The sequence below is a fragment of the Ichthyophthirius multifiliis genome (assembly GCF_000220395.1).
Source record: "Ichthyophthirius multifiliis unplaced genomic scaffold scaff_1120509251226, whole genome shotgun sequence".
NCBI classification, from domain to species: domain Eukaryota; phylum Ciliophora; class Oligohymenophorea; order Hymenostomatida; genus Ichthyophthirius; species Ichthyophthirius multifiliis.
Genome location: NW_004086081.1, coordinates 13,426 through 35,238, shown reverse-complemented (window position 1 = coordinate 35,238; position 21,813 = coordinate 13,426). Strand labels below are relative to the sequence as shown.

At 18.4% G+C, this 21,813-nt stretch overlaps 5 protein-coding genes across 5 annotated transcripts, besides 13 other annotated features; 3 read left to right on the top strand and 2 right to left on the bottom strand. All coding sequences in view use genetic code 6, as the record gives it.

The window, feature by feature from the left end:
- Positions 1-581: 581 nt before the first annotated feature.
- On the bottom strand, positions 582-2,186 carry IMG5_163600 (hypothetical protein). The gene is made up of 4 exons (XM_004030258.1): positions 1,793-2,186; positions 1,514-1,744; positions 1,111-1,466; positions 582-1,071 (listed from the first exon to the last, which is right to left on the bottom strand). The coding sequence occupies exons 1-4, from the start codon at positions 2,142-2,144 to the stop codon at positions 682-684; spliced, it is 1,329 nt and encodes a 442-aa protein (XP_004030306.1). The 5' UTR covers positions 2,145-2,186; the 3' UTR covers positions 582-681.
- A 42-nt stretch (positions 2,187-2,228) lies between these two features.
- Positions 2,229-2,280: a microsatellite.
- Positions 2,281-5,103: 2,823 nt separating this feature from the next.
- Positions 5,104-6,432, bottom strand: IMG5_163590 (hypothetical protein; the record flags this gene model as incomplete). The annotated part of the gene is made up of 1 exon (XM_004030257.1): positions 5,104-6,432. A coding segment is annotated over one exon (1,026 nt), but the record flags the coding sequence as incomplete, so codon positions are not given.
- Positions 6,433-6,792: 360 nt separating this feature from the next.
- Positions 6,793-6,865: a microsatellite.
- Positions 6,866-7,724: 859 nt separating this feature from the next.
- Positions 7,725-7,762: a microsatellite.
- Positions 7,763-8,235: 473 nt separating this feature from the next.
- Positions 8,236-8,275: a microsatellite.
- Positions 8,276-10,552: 2,277 nt separating this feature from the next.
- IMG5_163580 (meiotically up-regulated protein, putative) lies at positions 10,553-11,833 on the top strand (the record flags this gene model as incomplete). The annotated part of the gene is made up of 1 exon (XM_004030256.1): positions 10,553-11,833. One exon carries the CDS (start codon positions 10,553-10,555, stop codon positions 11,831-11,833), a length of 1,281 nt encoding a protein of 426 aa, XP_004030304.1.
- Positions 11,834-12,225: 392 nt separating this feature from the next.
- Positions 12,226-13,799, top strand: IMG5_163570 (hypothetical protein; the record flags this gene model as incomplete). Its single annotated transcript, XM_004030255.1, has 3 exons — positions 12,226-13,117; positions 13,168-13,625; positions 13,768-13,799. Coding segments are annotated over 3 exons (1,382 nt in total), but the record flags the coding sequence as incomplete, so codon positions are not given.
- Positions 13,641-13,734: a microsatellite.
- Positions 13,656-13,735: a microsatellite.
- A 2,362-nt stretch (positions 13,800-16,161) lies between the features above and the next one.
- Positions 16,162-16,202: a microsatellite.
- Positions 16,203-16,670: 468 nt separating this feature from the next.
- Positions 16,671-17,814, top strand: IMG5_163560 (hypothetical protein; the record flags this gene model as incomplete). The annotated part of the gene is made up of 3 exons (XM_004030254.1): positions 16,671-17,009; positions 17,080-17,153; positions 17,317-17,814. The coding sequence occupies 3 exons, from the start codon at positions 16,671-16,673 to the stop codon at positions 17,780-17,782; spliced, it is 879 nt and encodes a 292-aa protein (XP_004030302.1). The 3' UTR covers positions 17,783-17,814.
- Positions 17,014-17,077: a microsatellite.
- Positions 17,159-17,193: a microsatellite.
- Positions 17,270-17,308: a microsatellite.
- Positions 17,274-17,310: a microsatellite.
- A 57-nt stretch (positions 17,815-17,871) lies between the features above and the next one.
- Positions 17,872-17,938: a microsatellite.
- A 1,553-nt stretch (positions 17,939-19,491) lies between these two features.
- Positions 19,492-19,521: a microsatellite.
- Between the last annotated feature and the right edge of the window lie 2,292 nt (positions 19,522-21,813).

The window sequence follows — 21,813 nt, the reverse complement described above, 5'->3', positions numbered from 1 at the left end:
ATAAAATTATTTTTTAATATATATTTATTTATATATTTATTATAAATATAAAATTTGAATCAATATACATACGTAAATAAAATTAATAATTTATGAAACGTGAAACGTAATTTTAAATATCTTTTAAAATAAAGAAAATATTATTTTAATTTACAATATTTATTTTCTTCATTATCAACCAATTCAAATTTCCCATACACAAAGCTATACTTAAAATTATAATAACTAATAATATTATAATAAAAGTATTTTTTATTTTATATGCATTTTTTAAGTTTATAGATGATTTTCTGATAATTTCTTTATTTAATCACTTCCTTAATTATATCTTGTAGTTAATATTCATTAATTTAAGCGCTGAAGCATTGATTTTTTATAAGATTTCACTAATTTTCTATTTATTATTAATATATTATTTTCTTTTTTTTAATTGACTATAATTAAATGTTATTATTGTATTAAATAAAATATCTTTAATCATTTTATATTAGATATTTATTATTAATTAAATAAATTTTTATTTATTTTAATTATTTAAAAGAAAATGAACAAAGTTTAATTTAATTTTAAGAAAAGATTATATATAATTCGATTAAAAGTCGATTTTATTTTTTTAATTATATATATAAAATATATTATAAAAAAATAAAAATAAAAGTATTTATTGCTATTGTTATTTTTTCATTTAAAATTCCTTAAAAACAAAGCATTAGGCTTTCTGCAACAATGTAAAGTATACAAAGCAGCTGAAAGAGTTAATAAAGCATTTGCTTAATGCTATGATGACTCTTTAAGAGGAGCACCTTTTAATAAAGTATTAATTCCTAAATAAACCTAATAAAACACTAAAAATCCCACCAAATATAAACCTAAGTTTTGGTGTTTTAGTAAAATCATATTAGTGCTTTGATAAAGAGTATAAATTGTCCAACTTGTAGTTAAATATGCTAACATTCTATGATTAAACTAAACAAGTGCTTTATTTTCAAAAATATTTTAAATCAAAGAATTTTTATTAAAAGCCTCCTTTGGTATAAATTAACCATCCATATCAGGCCAAGTATTATATCCCTAACATAAAAAATAAAATAAAAAATTAATTTATTTTACTTTTCCTGCATCTAATCCTGCAACAGTAGCACCTGATATAATATTTAGAGCAATAACGTGAATTAAACCAATTAGAAGAGATCTCAATTTTAAAGTTGAATGAATACTTTATGCATTTAAAATATGCTCTTAAGGTTTCCTTAATAAATTTAAAGCATTCCAAAGTAAACCGCTGTAAAGAAGAGTACCCATCCCTAGATGAACCTGTAATCTATAAACTGATACTCTTGGACGATTTTAATATTCAGGCTTTTTATCTAAACCACTTTTTACCATCCACCAACCTATTAACCCTTGAAGACCTCCAAGACATAATAATCCAGATAATCTAATTAATTATTTAGGTTTTAACCATCCTTTTTTTTATTATTTTTATTAATTTATATTTAATTTTTTTTTATACCTAATACCGTAAATGTTAATAATGGTATACCAAATATAAATCCTAAAGAAGACCCATAAAATCTATGTATCCATTCTACAAAAAATATTTTCTTGAATTCATTTAATGCCATGTTTCTATTTGCAAGTAAGAATTCAGGATATTTCTTATAATTTTCAAATTCTTTCTACCATTCTTCATCATTTTATGGAAGTTTATAGTCTATGGGTTTCCATTTTGTCATAGATAGACCTTATTTTTTTTAATTTTTTCATTTATTTTTATTTTATTATTTTTTACCTGATTTTGATAGTCGTGTATAACCCCCTAAAACTATCATTCCAAATACTGCAAACGCTGTAAATAATAGCCATGATCCTATTATTTTTTCCTTTCCTGGTTTCACTAAATCATGTACTGGATTAGGTATTCCATCTTTTATATTGGGCTTGAAACTATCTGATGATTTAGGTGTCTCAGTAGAAGGTTTAAAATTTTTTTCATTTTCGATAGTAGAAAATTAATATTTTACTTATAGTTAAAAATGCTTAATGCTTATAAAAGAGTTTCTTTATTTTATGCTTAAAGCTTATTTATAAGGAAACATACTTTATTTAGTAATTGACTTTGCAAATAGGGAATGTAACAACATTATTATTTATTTATTTATTTTTTAGAAAGAAAATCTAATAGAGTATAAAATAATCTTATTTTTTTATTTCTTAGAAATATTTGAAAATAAAAAAAAAATTAATTTCTATATAAATTAAAAAAAAAGAAATTTCTATTTCTTGTTTATCGAGTTAATAAAATAATAAATACTTAACAAAAATAAAAAACTATTATATTTATATTAATTGTTTTTTTTTTTTAAAAAAAATAAAATCATTTTTTCTTACCGTTATCTAAAACTTTGTCTTCATTATTTTTTTCATCATCAGCACTAAAATCTTAATATTCAGATTCCGAATTGAGATTATCGTTTTATCCTACATCAATAAGCCTTTATAATTCACAAATTAATAACTTATGGGCAATAAGTATAGACATAAGTTTACTAAAATAATCTTTAGAAGAAAGCACTTCTATTTAGTCATTTTCTTCAACAATATCTAATTCTTCGCTTTAATCCTAATTTTTTTCCTAAACCTATTAATTTTCTAAGTCTTTAATCTAATATTTTTTTAAAATTCTATCCTAAAGCACACCTACTATTTCTTTCCAAATTTTAAACTATTTGACTTCAATATAAGGCTTGAGATTATCGATTTTTAAATTCATTTAGTTTTTTTCAACTTTCCAATTATCCTAAAGTTCTTAAAATTTATTTTAAATTTCATATTGTTCATAAATATCAATAAATTTCCTTTATGAGTTTTCATAAAATAACTAATTTTCAACACATAGAGTTGTAAATCTTTCAAAAGAAATACATTTTTCTTCATCTCCAATTATATCAGCATAATTTTCGAACATTTTAAGTACTTTAGTTAATACAAATTTCTCTTTTTCAATATGTCGATATAAAGTTAAAAACTCATTCAAATTTATTGATCCATTACCATCTAAATCACATGCGAAAAATGCATTTTTTACAAACGCTTTTGTTTTTTACATTGTGACTCTATATTTTTACAAAATACTAGTTAAAAAGATATCCACATCAATAATTTTATTTCCTGTTTTAGCGTCAATTTCAACTTTTTATCCTATAAATTACCTTAATTCAGTAATTTCTTATAACTCCATTACTTTTTCTAATTTAACTTTTAAATAATCTAAAGCCCTTAATTAATGAACATAAATTTTTGTATCAGAATCACTAAAAGAAATCGAAACTCCTAATTAAGATTAATAAACCATATAATACCATCCAGACATATATTTATCCATTTCATCAACAGTGTAATTTTCCGAATCAATTTGCATGATATTAATTAATTTTGCGAAAGTAAAGACTCTAAATATTTATAAATAATTCAAAATATTCATCAAAAAAATAAGGAATTTTTACTCAGCAACATTTTTAAATCCATATTAATTCATGAATTTATTAAAAACAACAATTTGTAATTCGAAATCATGCTAATTCTACTATAAGTTTCTATATCTTTCTTCAAAAAAGAGCGTTATTTATTTCAAAACAGACTTTATAGGTAAAAAGGCAGTAAAACTTTTTTTATTTATGCTTATTTCTCTTACCTTTTTTGCCAAAACAATCCCCGGGTGTATTTATTTATCTTAAAGTGATAGTTTTTTTTATTATTGAATCTATTGAGTTTTACTATTTTTATTAATTCCCATTTTTTACTTTTATTTTTTTTCAATTTTCTTTTTCATATATTCAGCTGGATTCAGATCTTCTTCAAGTTTTTAATCTATCTCTCTTGGTAAAATCCATCTTAGGGATGTGAATTAAGTAAAGAAGTTTTCCACAATATTTTTATGAGTTTCGTTTTAAGTTTTTTAGATATGATTGAACATCTTATATGATAATGTGAATAGTTATTAGAGCATTTAAATGATTGTTTTTATAGATTATTAATAATTAAAGCTTTTTTCAATTTCCAAATTAAATAGTTATATTATTTAGACAATTTATTATTTTATTTCTGAAGAAATAATCTATTTACTATTTTTTGTTAAATTTTCTTCACTATAGTCTTAAATTTCTTTATTTTCTTCAAAAATCTATTCGTTTTCAGATTCATTTAAAAATTCTTTTAAATAATTTAAGTTTTCAGCTAATCTTTCCACATCATTTTTTTAGACAAATTTTTTCTTTTTAAAGACTGAAAATCCTTTTACAATTTAAGCAACACTAATTCTATCGTTTGGATCATTATTTTTTTAAGGATTTAATAATAATGAAGTATTAATTTCTAAATTTTCATTTGAAAAGTTTGAAATATTAATTATTTCATCTTTCAAATATTCCTAATCATAAAGTCTATCTATTTTTTCCATTTAAAATATTAAATCATATTTTTAATCTAAAACAGAAACTTCCGTTTAAGTTTAAAAATAATTTTTAACTTATTAGCATATTTTAGCATCCGTTTATGTTTCCTTATGATAATAAATTAAAGGAAGTACTTCTTTTTATTCTTTCACTAGCATTCCTTACATGTCAACTTTAGTAATTTTTTGAGTTTCCTATAAAATTTATTCAATATCCATTTTTTCTTTACCAGAAAATAAAGAAGAAGAAGACGAGATATTCGAAATTTTATCTTCTGCTTTAATTTCTGAAAATATATCTGTAATTTTCTCATTACCTTCAATTTAAAACTATGATTTATCTAAACAAGTTTACGATTTTTCATAAAAAGGTTTATCTAGATTTCCTTGTGATTTTAGTACACTGCATATATATTTTTTCTTTTAAGGTGATTACATATTCATTAACGAAGGTTATTTTCTATTTAATTAATTATTTTTGGTTTCCAATTGTTAATTTTTTTCTTAAAACTACATTTTTTACTAAAGACGTTCTTACAAATTTTCATTAGTTTATTTTATTTTTAAATACTCATTTTTAAATTTAACAAATATTTTATTTTATTTTTGAATTAAAGTCTTTTATTCATCATTTATTTTTTTCATTTTTACCAATTCTTAAATAAGTCTTTAATTTTCATTTTAAAATTCACACATTTTTAGCCTAAAAGCTTCTACATATTCTTCTTTTCCAAATATCTGAACTTTAAATAATTCTTCACTTTTTTTAGTATCATCTAAGCACTGCTTCATATTATCTCTTTTTTCTTTTTATTAAACAAGATATTTTTTCTATTACAAGTACAATAAACTACTAAAAATCTCAAAAATTATATTTCTATGTTCGACTTCTAATTAAAATAAACTTCTTTTTAAATATTTTTGAAGAACTTCTTCATATAATTTTATTTATTCAAGGATAAATATAGTTTCTTTATCTTTTTTTCTTTTTTTTAATCAATATTTTACACATTTCTTTTTCTAAGTCTTTTTTCATTTCTTAATAATTCCCTTAAAAATCTTCAAACTTATCAAAATAAATATTATCCATAAATTAAAATATATACTTTTCTATATCTTCTTTAAAAATATATTCACAATCAATATTTATACCTTTAATATATTATAAAATGCCTTCATTTTATATTTTTTAAAGATTTTTTTATCTTAAATTATAATCTTCTTCATTTTCTGCTTTTATTTAAAAATTCTCATCAATTTTTTTATCTGCTAAAACTATTGACTGAGGTATTTTTTAAATGGTTTTTTTTAGATTTTATTAAAATGTCTATGACTTCTTTGTTTCTGGAGAATTATTTATAAATATTTCTTATGTAAGATTCTTTTTTTATGTGTTTTTTTACATTAATTTAATTTTCAATTAATTATGAATAGAATCTTATTCTATTAAAGACTACTTTTCTTATTAAAATTAAGGTTTTTCCTAAAAAATATCCGAAATCATATTAAATTATTTATTATATTGTTTGTACTTTTGTATTTCTTATGAAATTATTTCATTGTTTTTTGTTATTTTTGTAGGGCTTGTAATTCCATTTTTTTGTAAATTTTAAATATCTGATTCTTATTAGCTTTTATCAATTTTTTAAGGTAGACTAATTTTAAATACCATTTATTTTCTTTTACTCTCATTAATTGAATATTTAAATGATGATGGTTGAGCTGGTTTAAAATATGCTTAATGCTATTAACTATATTAATGCTAATTCTTTTGTAAAATTTACTGCAGTTATTATTGTTACATGTTTGCGCTTTTTATGTTCGGAGTTTTGAGTTATTCTTTGTTTGAATTATATATAAAATCTGTTTGAATCCTATCTTAAGAACTATTTTTTTATAATTACATACTTCTGCTGCTTAAAGAATTAATTTATTGCATATTTTTGTATTAAGTTGTTTTTATTTTTATGCGTATAAAGTTAGCTTTTTTATTTTTTCTTTTTAATCAAAAATATATATATCAAAATTTTTAATTTATAAATAAAAACATAATATTAAATTATATACTTAAAATTTATTATTAATAAAATGCAATAATTATATTAATTTACAGATAATTTTTTTATTTTATATATTAAAGTTTTGAACATTTAAAAGAAAATATGTAAATATACAATTTAAAGAATATAAATGAAATAATGTATTTTGGATAAAAAAATATTATAATAATAGTAAATATATAAAAAATCAATTATTTTAATTATTATTATTATTAAAGTTATTAAATAAATTTTTATGTATGATTTATTAACTTTTTAACAGAACTTCTTAATCTCAATAAATAATTAAAATTCAAGAAAATAATTAAAATTCAAGAAAACAATTAAAATTCAAGAAAAAAATAAAAATTCATTATAATAATGAATTAAAATTTTACATACTAATTTATAATTAAAATTAATAATAAAAAAATTATTATTCATTTTAAAGATGTATGTTTAGGAAGACTATTTAATAAAAATTCATTTATTACCACAAAAAAAAAATATATTCATATAAAATTATATATATATATATTTTATACAATAATTTTTTGTTTTGTTTTAAGATATTTATATAAATCTATTTTTATTTAATATTAAACAAATTATAAAGTAACTATTAATTTTATTTATTAATAAATCTGTTTTTTAAAAATATGTCTGAATATTAAGAATTTAAAAAGGAGAAAGAAATAAATAGCTTATGAATTTATTAATATAAAATGTTACTTACATAATTAAAATATAAATTAATAAATACAAATGTTTAAAATAATTTATTTATTTTGTATAATTATTGCTAGTGAAATTATTAAAAAATTAAAACATAATATTTAATAAATATAATAAAATATTTTCTTAGAATTTGGAAAAATTCAAACAAAGTTAAATTAAGAATATGAAATTTCATAATTATAAAGATATTAAATGAAAAAGCAAGTAATTATAATTATTGGTTTTGAAAAAATAAAAAAAATTAATTTATTTAAAAATTAGATACTATAGCAGAATCTTATTCTAATAACAAGTAAATTTGCATAACAATATAAGGGTTTATTTTTAAAGTATTATATGACAATAAATATTATAAACAAATCAAAAACATATTAATTTAAAATTATAAATATATTTTTTAAAGTAATGCAAAAAATATAAAAGTTTTAAGATAATTATTAATAAAATTAAAATTAAAAATAATAATATACATAAAATATTTTTATTTATTTTAAAAATATAAAATATTAATAAAAAATTTAAATAAAAAATAAATTATATTTTTTTTAAAAAAAAATTAAATATTTTTATTTTTTATTAGATAAAATTCGAATAAATAATTTTTAAACTCTATTGATATACTAAAATAAAATATATAAATTAACAATAAGTCTATTTTATCAATAAGAATAATAAATTATTATATAAAAATATTAAATCTTTAATATATCAGATTCTAAAAAACCTTATATTCTTTATAATAATAAAAACTATTAATTGTAATTAATTGTATTAATATAAATTAAGACTTTAATTAAGAACTATAACTTTTCTTTCAAAACAGAAATCCTTTAAAAAAAATAATTAAACTATTGGCAATATTTAGTAATAAAATATTGATCAATAGACTTTATAACTATATTTTTAATAATAATTAATTGTTTTAATACTTAATAAGAATATCTAATCATTCGAAAAGTGTAAAAAAAATTATTTTAAAATTTAAAAAATAACTTTATAATAATGTAATATATTTTAATATTAGATTAATACAAATTAATATTAGCTTTACAATTTTCTTATTTGAAGACAAGAGATAATAAAAAAACATCAAAACTAATAATATATTATTATAATATTTTTTCATATTCTTTATTACAATATAACCTGATTTTATTTAAAGCATTATTTAATGTAAAAATATTTAAATTATTTAGTGCCTTGTATTAGTTTTTTAAAGAACGTTTCTTTGTTTTAAGTAAAAAAATTAAATATAAAAAATATCAGATAAAAACTAAAATATATAATATAAATTATTATTTTTAATATATCTGTAAACAATATATTATTTATAATTTTATTATAAATCTGATTTTTTTGTTTTATTTATATTATAATTATGATTCATATATATATATGCCATGTATAATTATTTTCAAAACTGATATTTTATTAAAATACAATTATATATTAAATAGATTGTCAATTATGTAAACTGTTATAATAATTGATTATATTTATGAATATAAAATTATATAAATAAAAAATTAATTTATGACCTTAAAAATATTTTAACTCTAGATTTATATTAAAATTATATTTAATATTTTAAAAATTATTAACTAAAATTACAGAATGGAAAACAGTTTCAATAATTTTATTTAAAATCTTAACTTTTAACATTATTTGAAAAAATTATTTTATTTTAGAAGTTTAATTTTATAAATATAAATTTGAAATTGATTTTCTAAATTCTTTTATTTTAAATTTGTCCACATATTTTTTTTTTTTTTTTTCTCAATTTAATAAATGTTATTAACTTTAATTTTATATTTTAATTTTATTGTATAATCAAATCACATTATATAATTCTAAATTTAGTGTTTTTTTTACAAAAAATAAATAAATAAAATTAATATTTAATATTTATTTATCATCAAAAAGGTCATTTATATTCAACTGTATTATATATTTTTAATTAACTTATGGTTTAAATTTGATTATTACTTTTATTGTTATGAATATCATATTATTAATAATTTTAATTAGAAGATTATAATGAAGAAACTGATTATAAAGACTTTTTCGATGTACTTTTATTATTAATTAATTCTTCATTAATATTGGATTTTTTTTTTCTGATTTAATTAAGAGCTTTTTTGAATTTTCCAGCGTATTTTTTAAAATTTGAAAGTGCAACAAAACCATTTAGGTTATTTTTTTATTAAGGAGGTAAAGATTAATTTTACATATAATTGAAGTATAATAAATCCGAAAGTTTTATTTCTTTTGAATTATCAAGATCAATAGAATTTGATTTGAAAAAATTCTTTCTTTCTGCATTAGAATTATCATTCTAATTTTTAAAAATACTACGCTTTTATTATTAAAGAATGTTATTCTTTCGTTTAATCTCATCAATTTCATCATATACTCTCACAAAAGTTAAAAAATCATTCGTTTTAACTTAAATAATTACCTTTTCATTATTAATAGTTTCCTATAACTCATTATTTATTGAAAGATTTTTATTTTATGTTAATTCTTTAACATAAACGAAATCTTAAATATTTCCTAAATAAACTTTTTATTCATAATTATTCCCAGACTAAATATTTTCTCCATTTTAAGTATGGTTCTTTTCTTTTTTAATAATTCCTTCTTGATTTAATAAAAATACTGAATTTAATTTTGCCTTAGTTTATTCAGCCCCTAAAGTCATTTAAGTTTCAACATATTTTATCTTATTTTATTTTTATTTTATTTCTAATTCTTTTTAATTATTTATTTATTCTGTCTCTTTATCTATGCTTTCTTCGGAGTCTGTGTATATATTTAACTATTTTTTTATTTTGTGTGAATTTATTTTTTATTTACTTTAAAAATACTATTTGAATTAATTTCATGCTCTTAACTTTTCACTTTATATATTTATCCTTTTATGTGACTATTAGATGTTTAATTTAATACTGTACTTATTGTTTATTTTCTAAGTAATTTTGGAATCTTATTATCTCCTTTAATTATTTCCATTTATTTAAATTAATTATTAAATATATATATAAAACAATGTTAATTATAATTAAATTATAAAATAAAAAATATTTTTTATTTTATTCATAAAATAATTAAAAAATTACAAAAAAAAATACAAAAACAAATGTATTTCAAAAAATTCCTTTTTCATATATTTCTATTTATATTTGTACTAAAATAATCCAAAGCATTTTTTATCAAAAATAATTTTAAATAAAGGCCATAAAATCGTACATTTACATCTCCAAAAATTGAAGAAGTAATAAAAAATATAACCCATAAACTAAAAGATCCTTTATTATCTTAAATGTTTTATCAAAACTATCCAAACACCTTAGATACAACAATATATTACTTCGGATATAATAATATATCAAATATTCCTGACACGTTTATAATAACAGGAGATATCGAAGCAATGTGGTAAAGAGATTCCACAAACTAAGTGATTCCATATATAAGATACATAAAAGAAGATAAAAAGCTTTTAGATTTAATATTAGGGCTAATAAATAGGCAAATAAATAATGTGCTAATCGACCCATATGCGAATGCTTTTAATTTTAAGCCTACAGGTTCTCCTTGGGATTCAGATAAATCAACAAAATTAGATTCTTAGGGTAGACAAATAAATGCTATGATCCCGGAGTTATGGGAAAGGAAATTTGAAATCGACTCTTTAGCATCAGTCCTCAGACTTCAAAATGAGTTCTTTGAATAAACTTAAGGAAACGATTCTTTTATGACTTAAGATTATTTTAGAGCTTTATAGCTAATTTATGATGTACTTAAAGATCAATAAAAAGGAACTTTTTAAGAAGATTAACAAGGAAAGGTACATTATACATTTCAAAGATTTGCCAATAACCCAACTGATAGTACCTAACATGGAAGAGGAAATCCTAGCTTTAGCGATAAAAGTGGGATGGTAAAAACTGCATTTAGACCTTCAGATGATGCTTGCATCTATGCATTTAATATACCAGGAAACGCAATGCTGAGTGTATAATTACTAAAAACAGCAGATTCAATAAAAGAAAAAAATGCAACATTATCCTAAAAATACGAATAATTAAGTAAAGATATAAAAACAGATATTTATTTAAGGGGTATTACTAAAGATAATTAAGGAAATGATATTTTCGCTTATGAAATAGACGGCTTTGGAAATGTTCTAAAAATGGATGATGCTAATTTACCATCTTTATTAAGTTTAACTTATTTAGGTTTTATTTCTTAAAATGATACTTTATATATTAATACAAGAAAAATGATACTTGATAGTTCATAAAATCCTTATTTCTTCAAAGGAAAATAAGGTGAGGGAATTGGAGGACCACATATTGGATTTTAATACGCATGGCCTTTATCTATTATCACTAGAGCTATCACAAGTTAAAATGATTAGGAAATATTATATTGCTTAGAAATGCTAAAAAATACAACTGATGACACTCTTTTTATGCATGAATCATTTAATGTTAATAATTCTACTGATTATACTAGAACATGGTTTGCATGGGCTAATTCGTTTTTTGGAGAACTAATTCTTCATTTGATTGATGTAAAACCTTATTTGGTTATTTGATCATTATCATTTTTTATATTAATAATTAAAATAATATTTTATTTTATAATATTATAATTGTTATTAATTAAAAAAATATTAGAAAAGATTCTAAATAATATTATTTTATTATAAAATTAATATACATTATTTTTTAATTAAATAATTTATTATTTATGAATAATTTATCAAAAAGTTTTTATTTTATTAAATTATTATGATATTATGACAAAAAGATTATGTATATAAATAAATATTCATATTTGATATTTTAAATATTAACTTTTTCATAATATTTAAAAAAGAAATATATATTTATTAAATATATAAATTATTTTTAAAATTATATTTAAATCACTTTTTTTTCTAACATCGTTTCATAAAAAGGAAAAAAAATAAAATATATAATATAAATGAGCGAAAAATAATTAATCTAATAAAGTAACCAAGAAATTAATTATGAAGCCGAATAAGATAATAAAAAAGAAGAAGAATAAGGACACGAATAAGACTAATTCTTTTAAGAAAGAGAAGAATAATAAGATCATAATGATGAAGAAGAGCAAGAAGAACAAGAAGAAGATCAAAGCATTGAACAAGAATAAATAGAAAATAATAGTCAAAATAAATAAGCGCAAGATTAACAATAAGATTCTTTAGATTCATAGTAAAAGTAACAAGAAGAACTAAATATTTTAAAATAAAATAGACAAGAAGAAGAGTTATAATCATAAAATTTATAGCAAAATACTGACTTATTGAATTTTTTTTTCAGAAACTTCCAACAAGAAATACAATCTTATTTTGCAGAATTTTAACAAAAGCAATTTAATACGGATTAATAATAACAAGAATAATAATAAGCTTCAATATTAGCAAGTGATATTCCTTTAGTTTTACGTGTAGCCTTGTATTATGATAATATAACAATTCATGCTTAAAAAAATGATGAAAATGAAATTTTTAGTAAGCCTAATAGCTATAAATATATACTTGATGCACTTGAAAAATACTGCATTTCAAATAAAAGTATGAAAGAATTCGATCCAAATACAACGAGAATTTTCTATAATGATTTTGTTGATTTCTGTTATTTTTTAATTTATTATGACTAAAATATTTACCTCTAATAAAGTTCTAAAGATGATTTTGAAGTTAAGGAAAGTCAATTAGAAAAATAAATTAAAGAAAATATTGATCATTATGAAAAGTATTTGTCTAACAATTAATTTGTTTCTCCTTAAGAAAAACAAGTAGCTGTTAATATGATTAATAATTTGAAATAATAATTAGAAGCCTTAACAAGTATTTAAAATCTTTTATAAATAATAATTTTTTTTTTCTTTTTTTTATAGAAGGAAATAAACATACAAATTCTAAAACTTATAAAACTGCAAAAACGCTAGAATAAACGAGATAAAGAAATTTAAAAGAAATCTTCACTTTTTATGCAAAACAATAAAATGTTAATGGACCAGCTTTTACTTTTGACAGAATAGTTCATGAATAAAATATAATTAATTTAGCAAGTTTTTTCTTGTTTTTGAAATAATTCGGAATATTAGGATAAAATAAATATGTAACGAAAAAAGAAATATCAGTTTTATTCAAAAAGTATGCTCTTAATTATAAAGAGTTAGATTTAGAACACTTTAAGATTTTGATAGAAAAAGTTGCATTAACATATCTTAAAGAAGAGGAAGAATTATCAAGCATAGAAAAAGTTGAAAAAATTTATTAAATATTAGAAATTGATAATTTAAATAAATTAAAATCTAAATTCAGATTATTAAATTAACCTTTTGGAATACAGGTTCAAAAATATAAAATATATATAAAAAATTATATATATGAATATATATATATATATATATATATATATACATATATCTTTATATTTATATATTTATATATATATATATAAATCTAATCTATATTATAAATTATTAATAAAGGAAAAAGTTGGTTTTAGACAGCTTCCTTCTGACTAAGGACGTGAAATAGTATTAAAAAAAGTTGATCCTAAAATTAAATATAAAATATAAGGACATAAGGAATAAAAAAGAATAAATTAATTAATGCAAAAAAATAATAGTATTTCTTAACCAAGTTAATAATTTGAAATCAAAAAGATATCAAATTAAGGAAATATAAATATTTTGATGCCATCAACATCTTAAACGAATAGTTACGCAAATAATAAAATAAAAAATCATTTAGGAAGCATTGATTAAGGTGATAAAGTTAGTTGGCAAGAGCTTGAAAAACTTTCCTTTTCAGATATGAAAAATATAAACACTGGGCATTTTAAACCTACTGATCTTTTTAATTTAAAAAACGATGATGAAGATAAAATTTATTTAGCTGAATATAATTTGTAAGAGGATTAATAAAAAAAAATTGAAAAATCTATAATAATTAAAAAAGATTAAGAAAATTATGGAAATATAAAAGAAACGATTCGTCCTTCATAAAGATATATGTAAAGTATTAATCCTAATTATGGAAAAGATGGTATTTTGGGAAGCTAAAATAATATTCATAGAGAACACGCCCATTTTAGAGAAGATTATTCAAAATATTAAATTGGAAATAAACATAATAAAAGTAAAATTAATAATAGTGTAAGTGCTTCTTATTTATAAAGAGCTAATGAAGTAGAAAATAATCTCAAAATTAAAGAAAAAAATCATCTTTAAAATATAATTTTAAATAATGAGTAATAAATTAAAAGAGGAATGAATGTCGTAACAGGAAAAAAAACAAATGATATATATTTTATTTTTTAAAATAATTTTACTATATATTTATTAAAAAAAAATATATATTTGCAAAATAAATTTAAATTCAATTTTAAAAAATTTAAAAAGAGAAAATTTCTATATATATTTTTATAATGATTAGAAATATTATATTTTTTCAAAATTTACGCCACGACAATACTTTAGGAGCAATTAAAGTCCATAAATAAAGTGCTTAACTAATCCAAGCAACAATAATTTTAATCCAAAAACTACTTTCTGAGTTTTAATATAATTAGAAAAAATTTTATTCTTCAAAAGATGGACTTCCCCAATTAGTAATAAGCATAGAAAGATATACAGAAAAAAAAATCATAATAATATGAAAAATCCTGAATTCACTAATGCTTTTATCTTCTTTGTTGTATTCTTAAACTTTTTAATTTTTGTTTAATTATTATAATTATTTTTCTTGGTTTTATTATGATTAATTTGCTTATAAGCCTTTTTCTTCTTCCTCATCATCATATTTTCCTGCTAGTACAATCTAATTAAATTTTCCATCTTAATTTCCATCGTGCTTAGTATTAAAAGTAATATAGAACATAACAATAATAAACAAAAAAACACTAATTGAAAGATCAAAATAAAATCCACTTTTACTGTCATCAATTAATGAATTACATTCAGAATTTGGTGAACTAAACTAAGCAGAAAAAGTTAAAAAAGTAGTAAAAAGACTCATTGCTCCAGTACTAATAAGTGATGCTTATTAATTAACTCCAGTAATTTATATACAAGTAAGAAAAAAAAGAATTATTAAATTAATAGAAGAAACTATTGTATTTAGTGTGCATCCTTTAAACCACACAAACATTAAAGTATTTAAAGTAATTGAAAGAGAATAAAGTGCAAACGCAGTAAAAATAAGTAAATATTTCATATAACTAGTTTTTTTTTCCTCGTTATACATTTAGGCAAATTTTTAAGCCCAAATATAAAAAAGATCTATTATGATTACAGATTAAAAAAGAAGATAAATTATACTAAAATATTTTGCAAATTCTGAATAGCCTTTGAAAAAAGAATTCGGAACGAAAAAAAAGCTTATGAAAATCGCTATTATTATAGTTACTTTAAGACACCAAAATCCCTCATTATATAGTTTTTAAAATTATGTAGGAAATATGTCCGATATTAATATTAACAATATTAAATATTATGTTGCCATTGAAAAACTCATTCTATATACTGCACTTACCCCCAAGCAAGTATTATTAGAACCTGATTAAGAAGGACATTTTACAAATTAAGAAAAATATTAAAATATAAATTAAAGAACGTAAAATAATATTATTGTTAAAATCAATAATATTAAATTTAATAATATGTATACTAAACGTATTTGTTATTTCCAAGATGTATTACAGCATGCCTTAAAACATCCACAAAAACTTTTACAAAATTCCTTTCCTGCACAGCAAAGTATAGAAGTTGCACAATATGTTACTATACATCCCATTTTAATTATTTTTATATGTCAATTTATATTTATTTTATAATACTTATATATTATAAAAAATTATATAATAAATTCTAAAAAATATAATTTTTCTATTGTATTAATTGATTTTTCTATTATATTAATTAATATAATATTTAAAATTAATTTAAGTTACATCGAATATTTGTAACAATAATCTTATTGTAAATTAGAAATATATTTTAAATCAACTATAAATAATGAAAAGAGTCATAATATTAATTTTCGTATTACTTTTAATAGCCTATACATGTCTATACTATGCTTTTAAAATATGAATGAAGCATATATATTATATTAACTTTTTATTTAATTTTAATGATGAAATATTTATGATGCTATGTGTATGTGTATTATTAGTTTATTTTATTTTTAATTACATGTTTATAGAAAATATTAAGAAAAATAAAATTAAAATATCAATAGTTAATAATAAATTAATTTAATAATTATAATTAGTTTTCTTTTATTCAAATAAAAATAAAAATAAATACAAAAACTAACAATTATTATTTTTATTATCTAAAAGATTTATAATAAAATAAATTTTATAATTTATTAATTAATTAAAAAAATGAAAAATAATTTACCTTCTTCAATTTAAACATTAAAAGGAAAATGGATATCCCCTCACATTTATAATTTATAAATAAACCGTCCAGAAAAATTAAATAGTATGAATTTCTAATTTTTTGACGAATTACCATAAGCTGTAAAATTTCTTAATGAATAAAATGAATTAAGAGTAGTAATATTGACTGGAAACGGAAAGCATTTTTCAGTAGGACTAGATTTAACTGAATCTATGCTTAGTCATATCGATGAAAAAAATGATCATGCTAGATAATCTATAATGATATACAGTTTAATAAAAAAATGGCAAAACTCAATATCATCATTAAGTAATTGTCGTGTATTAAATAAATAAATAAATAAATAAATAAATAAATAAATAAATAAATAAATAAATAAATATATAAAAGGTACCTGTTATAGTAGGAATTCATAATGCATGCATTGGTGGTGCTATTGATTTAATTTCAGCTTGTGATATTAGGTATTTTTTTATTAAATATTTTTATTACATATTTTATATTTTATATTTTCCATTTCCGTTTTTATTTTTTTTATTTTTTTATAAACATAAATTATGATTAAATCTATAATAAATTCATTTTTATATTTTATATTTTTATTATATTTTTTTATTTTTAAAAAAGATATTGCACTAAAGATACTAAATTTTGTATCAAAGAAGTTGATATTGGAATTTGTGCAGATTTGGGAACTGTTTAAGTAATTTTTTATTTATTTTTAATTATTTTTTTATATAAAAAGCGTATACCTTTACTAACTGGTAATGATAGTATTTTTAGAGAACTTAATTATACAGGAAGAACCTTTGATTTTTAAGAAGCCTAATAATTAGGTTTAATTTCTAAAAGTGTTGAAAACAAAGATGAAATGATGAAAGATTTACTTAAACTTGCTGAAGATATTTCAAGTAAAAGCCCTGTTGCTGTATGGACTATTAAATAATCTCTTAATCATGATCTTAATTAAATTGTAGAAAAAAATCTTGATTATATTGCAAGGATTAATGCAGCAATGTTAAATACTACGGATGTTTAGGAATGTGTTAATGCATTTTTTTAAAAAAGAAAACCCATTTTTCCTAAATTATGATAATTTTATATTTAATTTTTATTTTAATTTTGGAAATTATTTTAAAAATTAAATCTTTTTGAATTCATATTTAAATTACTAAATATAATAAATAATATATTAGATATAATTAAAAAAAAAATATATATATATATAATTTGAAAAAAATTATAATTAATTATATACGAAAAAAACAAATCTTATCATATTTGCTTAAAGACTGTTAAAATCAATATATTTGTATTTTCAGAAAACTTATTAAAATTAAGAATTATATGTTAGTATTTAAATAGATATTTTAAAAAATAAATTACTTTTTAAATATGTAAAAGCCATTTTGAAAATAAAACTAAATGTTTAAAATAATTATAAAAAATATCCTTTTATATTGATACAAACAAATCGTATATTAAACAAAATAATTAACAAGTTATCAAATGAAAAAATAATTTTTTATTAGCAAAAAATTTTAGTCAATTCAGTTAAAGTCCTTCTAGACTTTAACATTTATTAAAATATATAAAAAATACCAAAAATATTAAATAATTAACAAATAAAATAATTATTAAAATTCTTAAACTTAACTAAGTTCGCTTATATATAATTAGTTATCTTAATTTATATAATTAGCACCAAAAGACTGACCAAGTTTACATAAATTTAAATTAATTATATTTAAGATGCTTATTTATTTTTTTCAATTAATTTTTACTAAAATTATATTTACAATTAAAAAATTTATTATTTAAGTAGATTCACTAAAATTAATATTACTTTGTAATTATTTCTTATATTTTATACTTTTACATAAATAATTATTGAATATTCTATTTTAAAAAATTTACATTTCAACTTCTGAAATTCTTCAAAACTTATTGAACCTCTTTAATCTTTGTCAACTCATTAATATTTATTAATTAATACTTTTTATTTATGTTAAAGTTGACATATTTATACTTAAAAATTTATATAAGCTTCTTATTAGATCATAATTGTTTAGTATTAATTCTTTTTTTATTTTGTACTACTTTTATCATAAATGAATAAAATATACTAAAGCTTAGTTTCAAAATATTTCGTTTAATAATATTACTATAATTGATTGTATTTCATATAAATCTACTTTTTCAATATCTTTTAATTAATGTAAAACTATTCGCTTTCATAATCTAAAATTAATTAAAACACGTCTTCGAGTTCTTCTTTTTAAATATTAATTCGAGGAAATAATAAAAAGATTATAATTTTATATTTTTACTAATTTCTTTTAAATCTTAAACTTTTTTTGATTTAATTTGATTTACTATTATCGACAATATAATTTTTTTTATTAAATTGATTTGTAATTTTATAATTTAGAATTTTACTTATATTGTAATTTAAATAAAATATTATAAATATTAAAAGAAGAAGTATGAAACCAAATTAATGATTTCAAGATTATTAATGAACTTTAATAATTAATATTTTTAAGTATTATATTTAATATTTATTGTTTATAATTACAATTTTTATATAAATATTAAAAATTAACTAAAAGTATATATTAAGCTAAAAGAGAACAAAACCAAAAATAATATAATATAAAAATTAAATAAAAAATAACTAAAAAAAATATTATAAACAAAATGTATTTTTCATTCCTATTCTTGATCCTATAGAAAATAGGGAACACAAAAAAAGTTTTAAAAATTTCCTTTTTTTATAATATAGAAATCCTAAATTTTATCAATAAAAAAATAAAAATAAAATAATAAAAAACCTTTTATTCAATTTTGTCATCATATTATTTAATTTTAGCCAAATATAATCTTTTAGAATCATTAATAATTAAATAATTAAACGAAAAAAATCTACAAATATCTATTGAGACGATATTATAATTAAAATATAGGATACTAACTACACTTTATTTTTCTAAATTATAGATAAATAACTCCATATTATCAGAAGTTATATAAACTATATTTTAATTTTAAGCATTTTAACGAATTTAAATAATATTTCCTATAGTGTTAATATGAATATGAAAGGACAATATTTTTTTTTAAATAATATCCATAAGACAAATGTAATAAATATATTTTTAGTTAATTATGATAAATAAAGTATTTATTTCTGGAAAATCTTTATAAATTTGGACATATTTTATGTATTTTTCCTCGTCGTATTTAATAAGCTTCGATATTTTAATATCAAAAAAGAAGAATTGTTTTTATAAAGAAAACAAATTTAAAAAAAATGAAGAATCTTAAACATCATATTAACAATTTAAACAGAAAAAAACATTTTAACTTTAAAAAAAAGGCACTAATTAAAGAATTATGAATTTATTTTATATTTTATCATTATTTTAGACATTAAAATGGAAATATTCATTATAATTTATAGAAATTCTTCTATTATTAGAAATTTTATCATACTAAAATAAAAAAAACTACTAATAATCATAAAAAATAAAAGAGTTTTACTCACAATAAATTATCTTGCCTTTCGAATCAATATTTTAATTTTCAATTTAAAATGTAAATACATGGTCTTTTTAAAAAATATCCCAAATTTTAAATACTTTATTTATATCAAAAGTCAAGAAATTACTTTAATCGAGAAAAATTAAAGAAGATAAAGGCAAAAATTTTCCATCTTATGCAAAATTAGAAAATTAATAAACTTTATTAATATTTTCATCAAAATTTTAATTTATAATTTATTAAAAAAATTCAAATTTAAATAAATTATTAATTTCCAAAATTAAGATTTAGAAAAAATGCATTTGCTTTTATCCAAATTTAAATTATTAAATTATTTCTAATAAATATTATTTTTCTTATTAATCTTTAATTTTCAGACATTATTACAGTTAAAGAATGAGTTTTTTTTTTGTAGAAATTTATAAATATTCCACATAATTATCTATTTTTCCCAAAAAATCAATTACATATTATTCTAGTGGTCTATTTTAAATTATTGAAAACTTTAATTCTTACAAAAAAATGTTTGTTCTTTCCTAAAATAATTATTTGATAATTGTAGAAAATTTATCTATTTAATCTTTATTTTCTTTTGTTAATGATTAAGAAATATTATTTTACATGTTTATTTATTATTTTCCTCCAGTAAGTTTCTCTATTTCTTTACATTTCTCAATTACTTCTACAATTTTAGGTCTTCTTTTAGGATCTTTTTATAAAAGGAGCTTTTTTAATTATTCAAAATGAAAATTTTATGTATTTTAGGACATATACTCAATCTTTTCTTCTAAAAAAAGCTCTTAATAATCATATAAATTTTGTAAAATATATTTTATTTAGCAAAAATTATTCATAAAAAGCATACATAAACCTAATTAATAAATATCAGATTCTTTTGTAGGCAAATAAACTCCATCTTCAATCTACTTTTGTATTTCAGGAGCTTAAAAATATGAATTTTTTCCAAAAACAGTAAAATATTTATTCTTTTCTTATAAAATTTCTGTATTCTAGCTAATATCAGCGCCTATATAATCACAAGGCATATTAAAATAATGAAGTCCTGAATCCAAAAGATATACTTATAAATTTTAATATTCAGTAATTCCTTATGATAGGTTAAGTTCGTTAAATTTGGTTTCAATTTCTTTCGAATAAACAAAAATATTATTTGGATGAACATTACCATGTACTAAATCTTTATCATGCAAGTATTCAAGAGCATAAGCTATTTATTTAATTACTTTAGTTATGAAATTAATATCAAAAATATGTTAAAAATTAGCAAATTTTAAAATATAATTTAGAAAATATTATTTATTTAAAATGGGGCTTATCAAACATTAAAACTATCTTATTTACTTATTAATTTCTAATTTTTTGTAAAAAAACATTCATATTGGATTAATTAAGAAGGCTTATTATCCTCTTAAAAATCAGAAAATAAAAAATCATATTTTCTTTCATTTGTTTATTTATATATATATGTCATGTTGCTAAAATTTATTAAAGGAAATTATTTTAATGAATATGGAATATATTTTTCTGACGATTCTTACTTTTTATATAAACATATCTTTG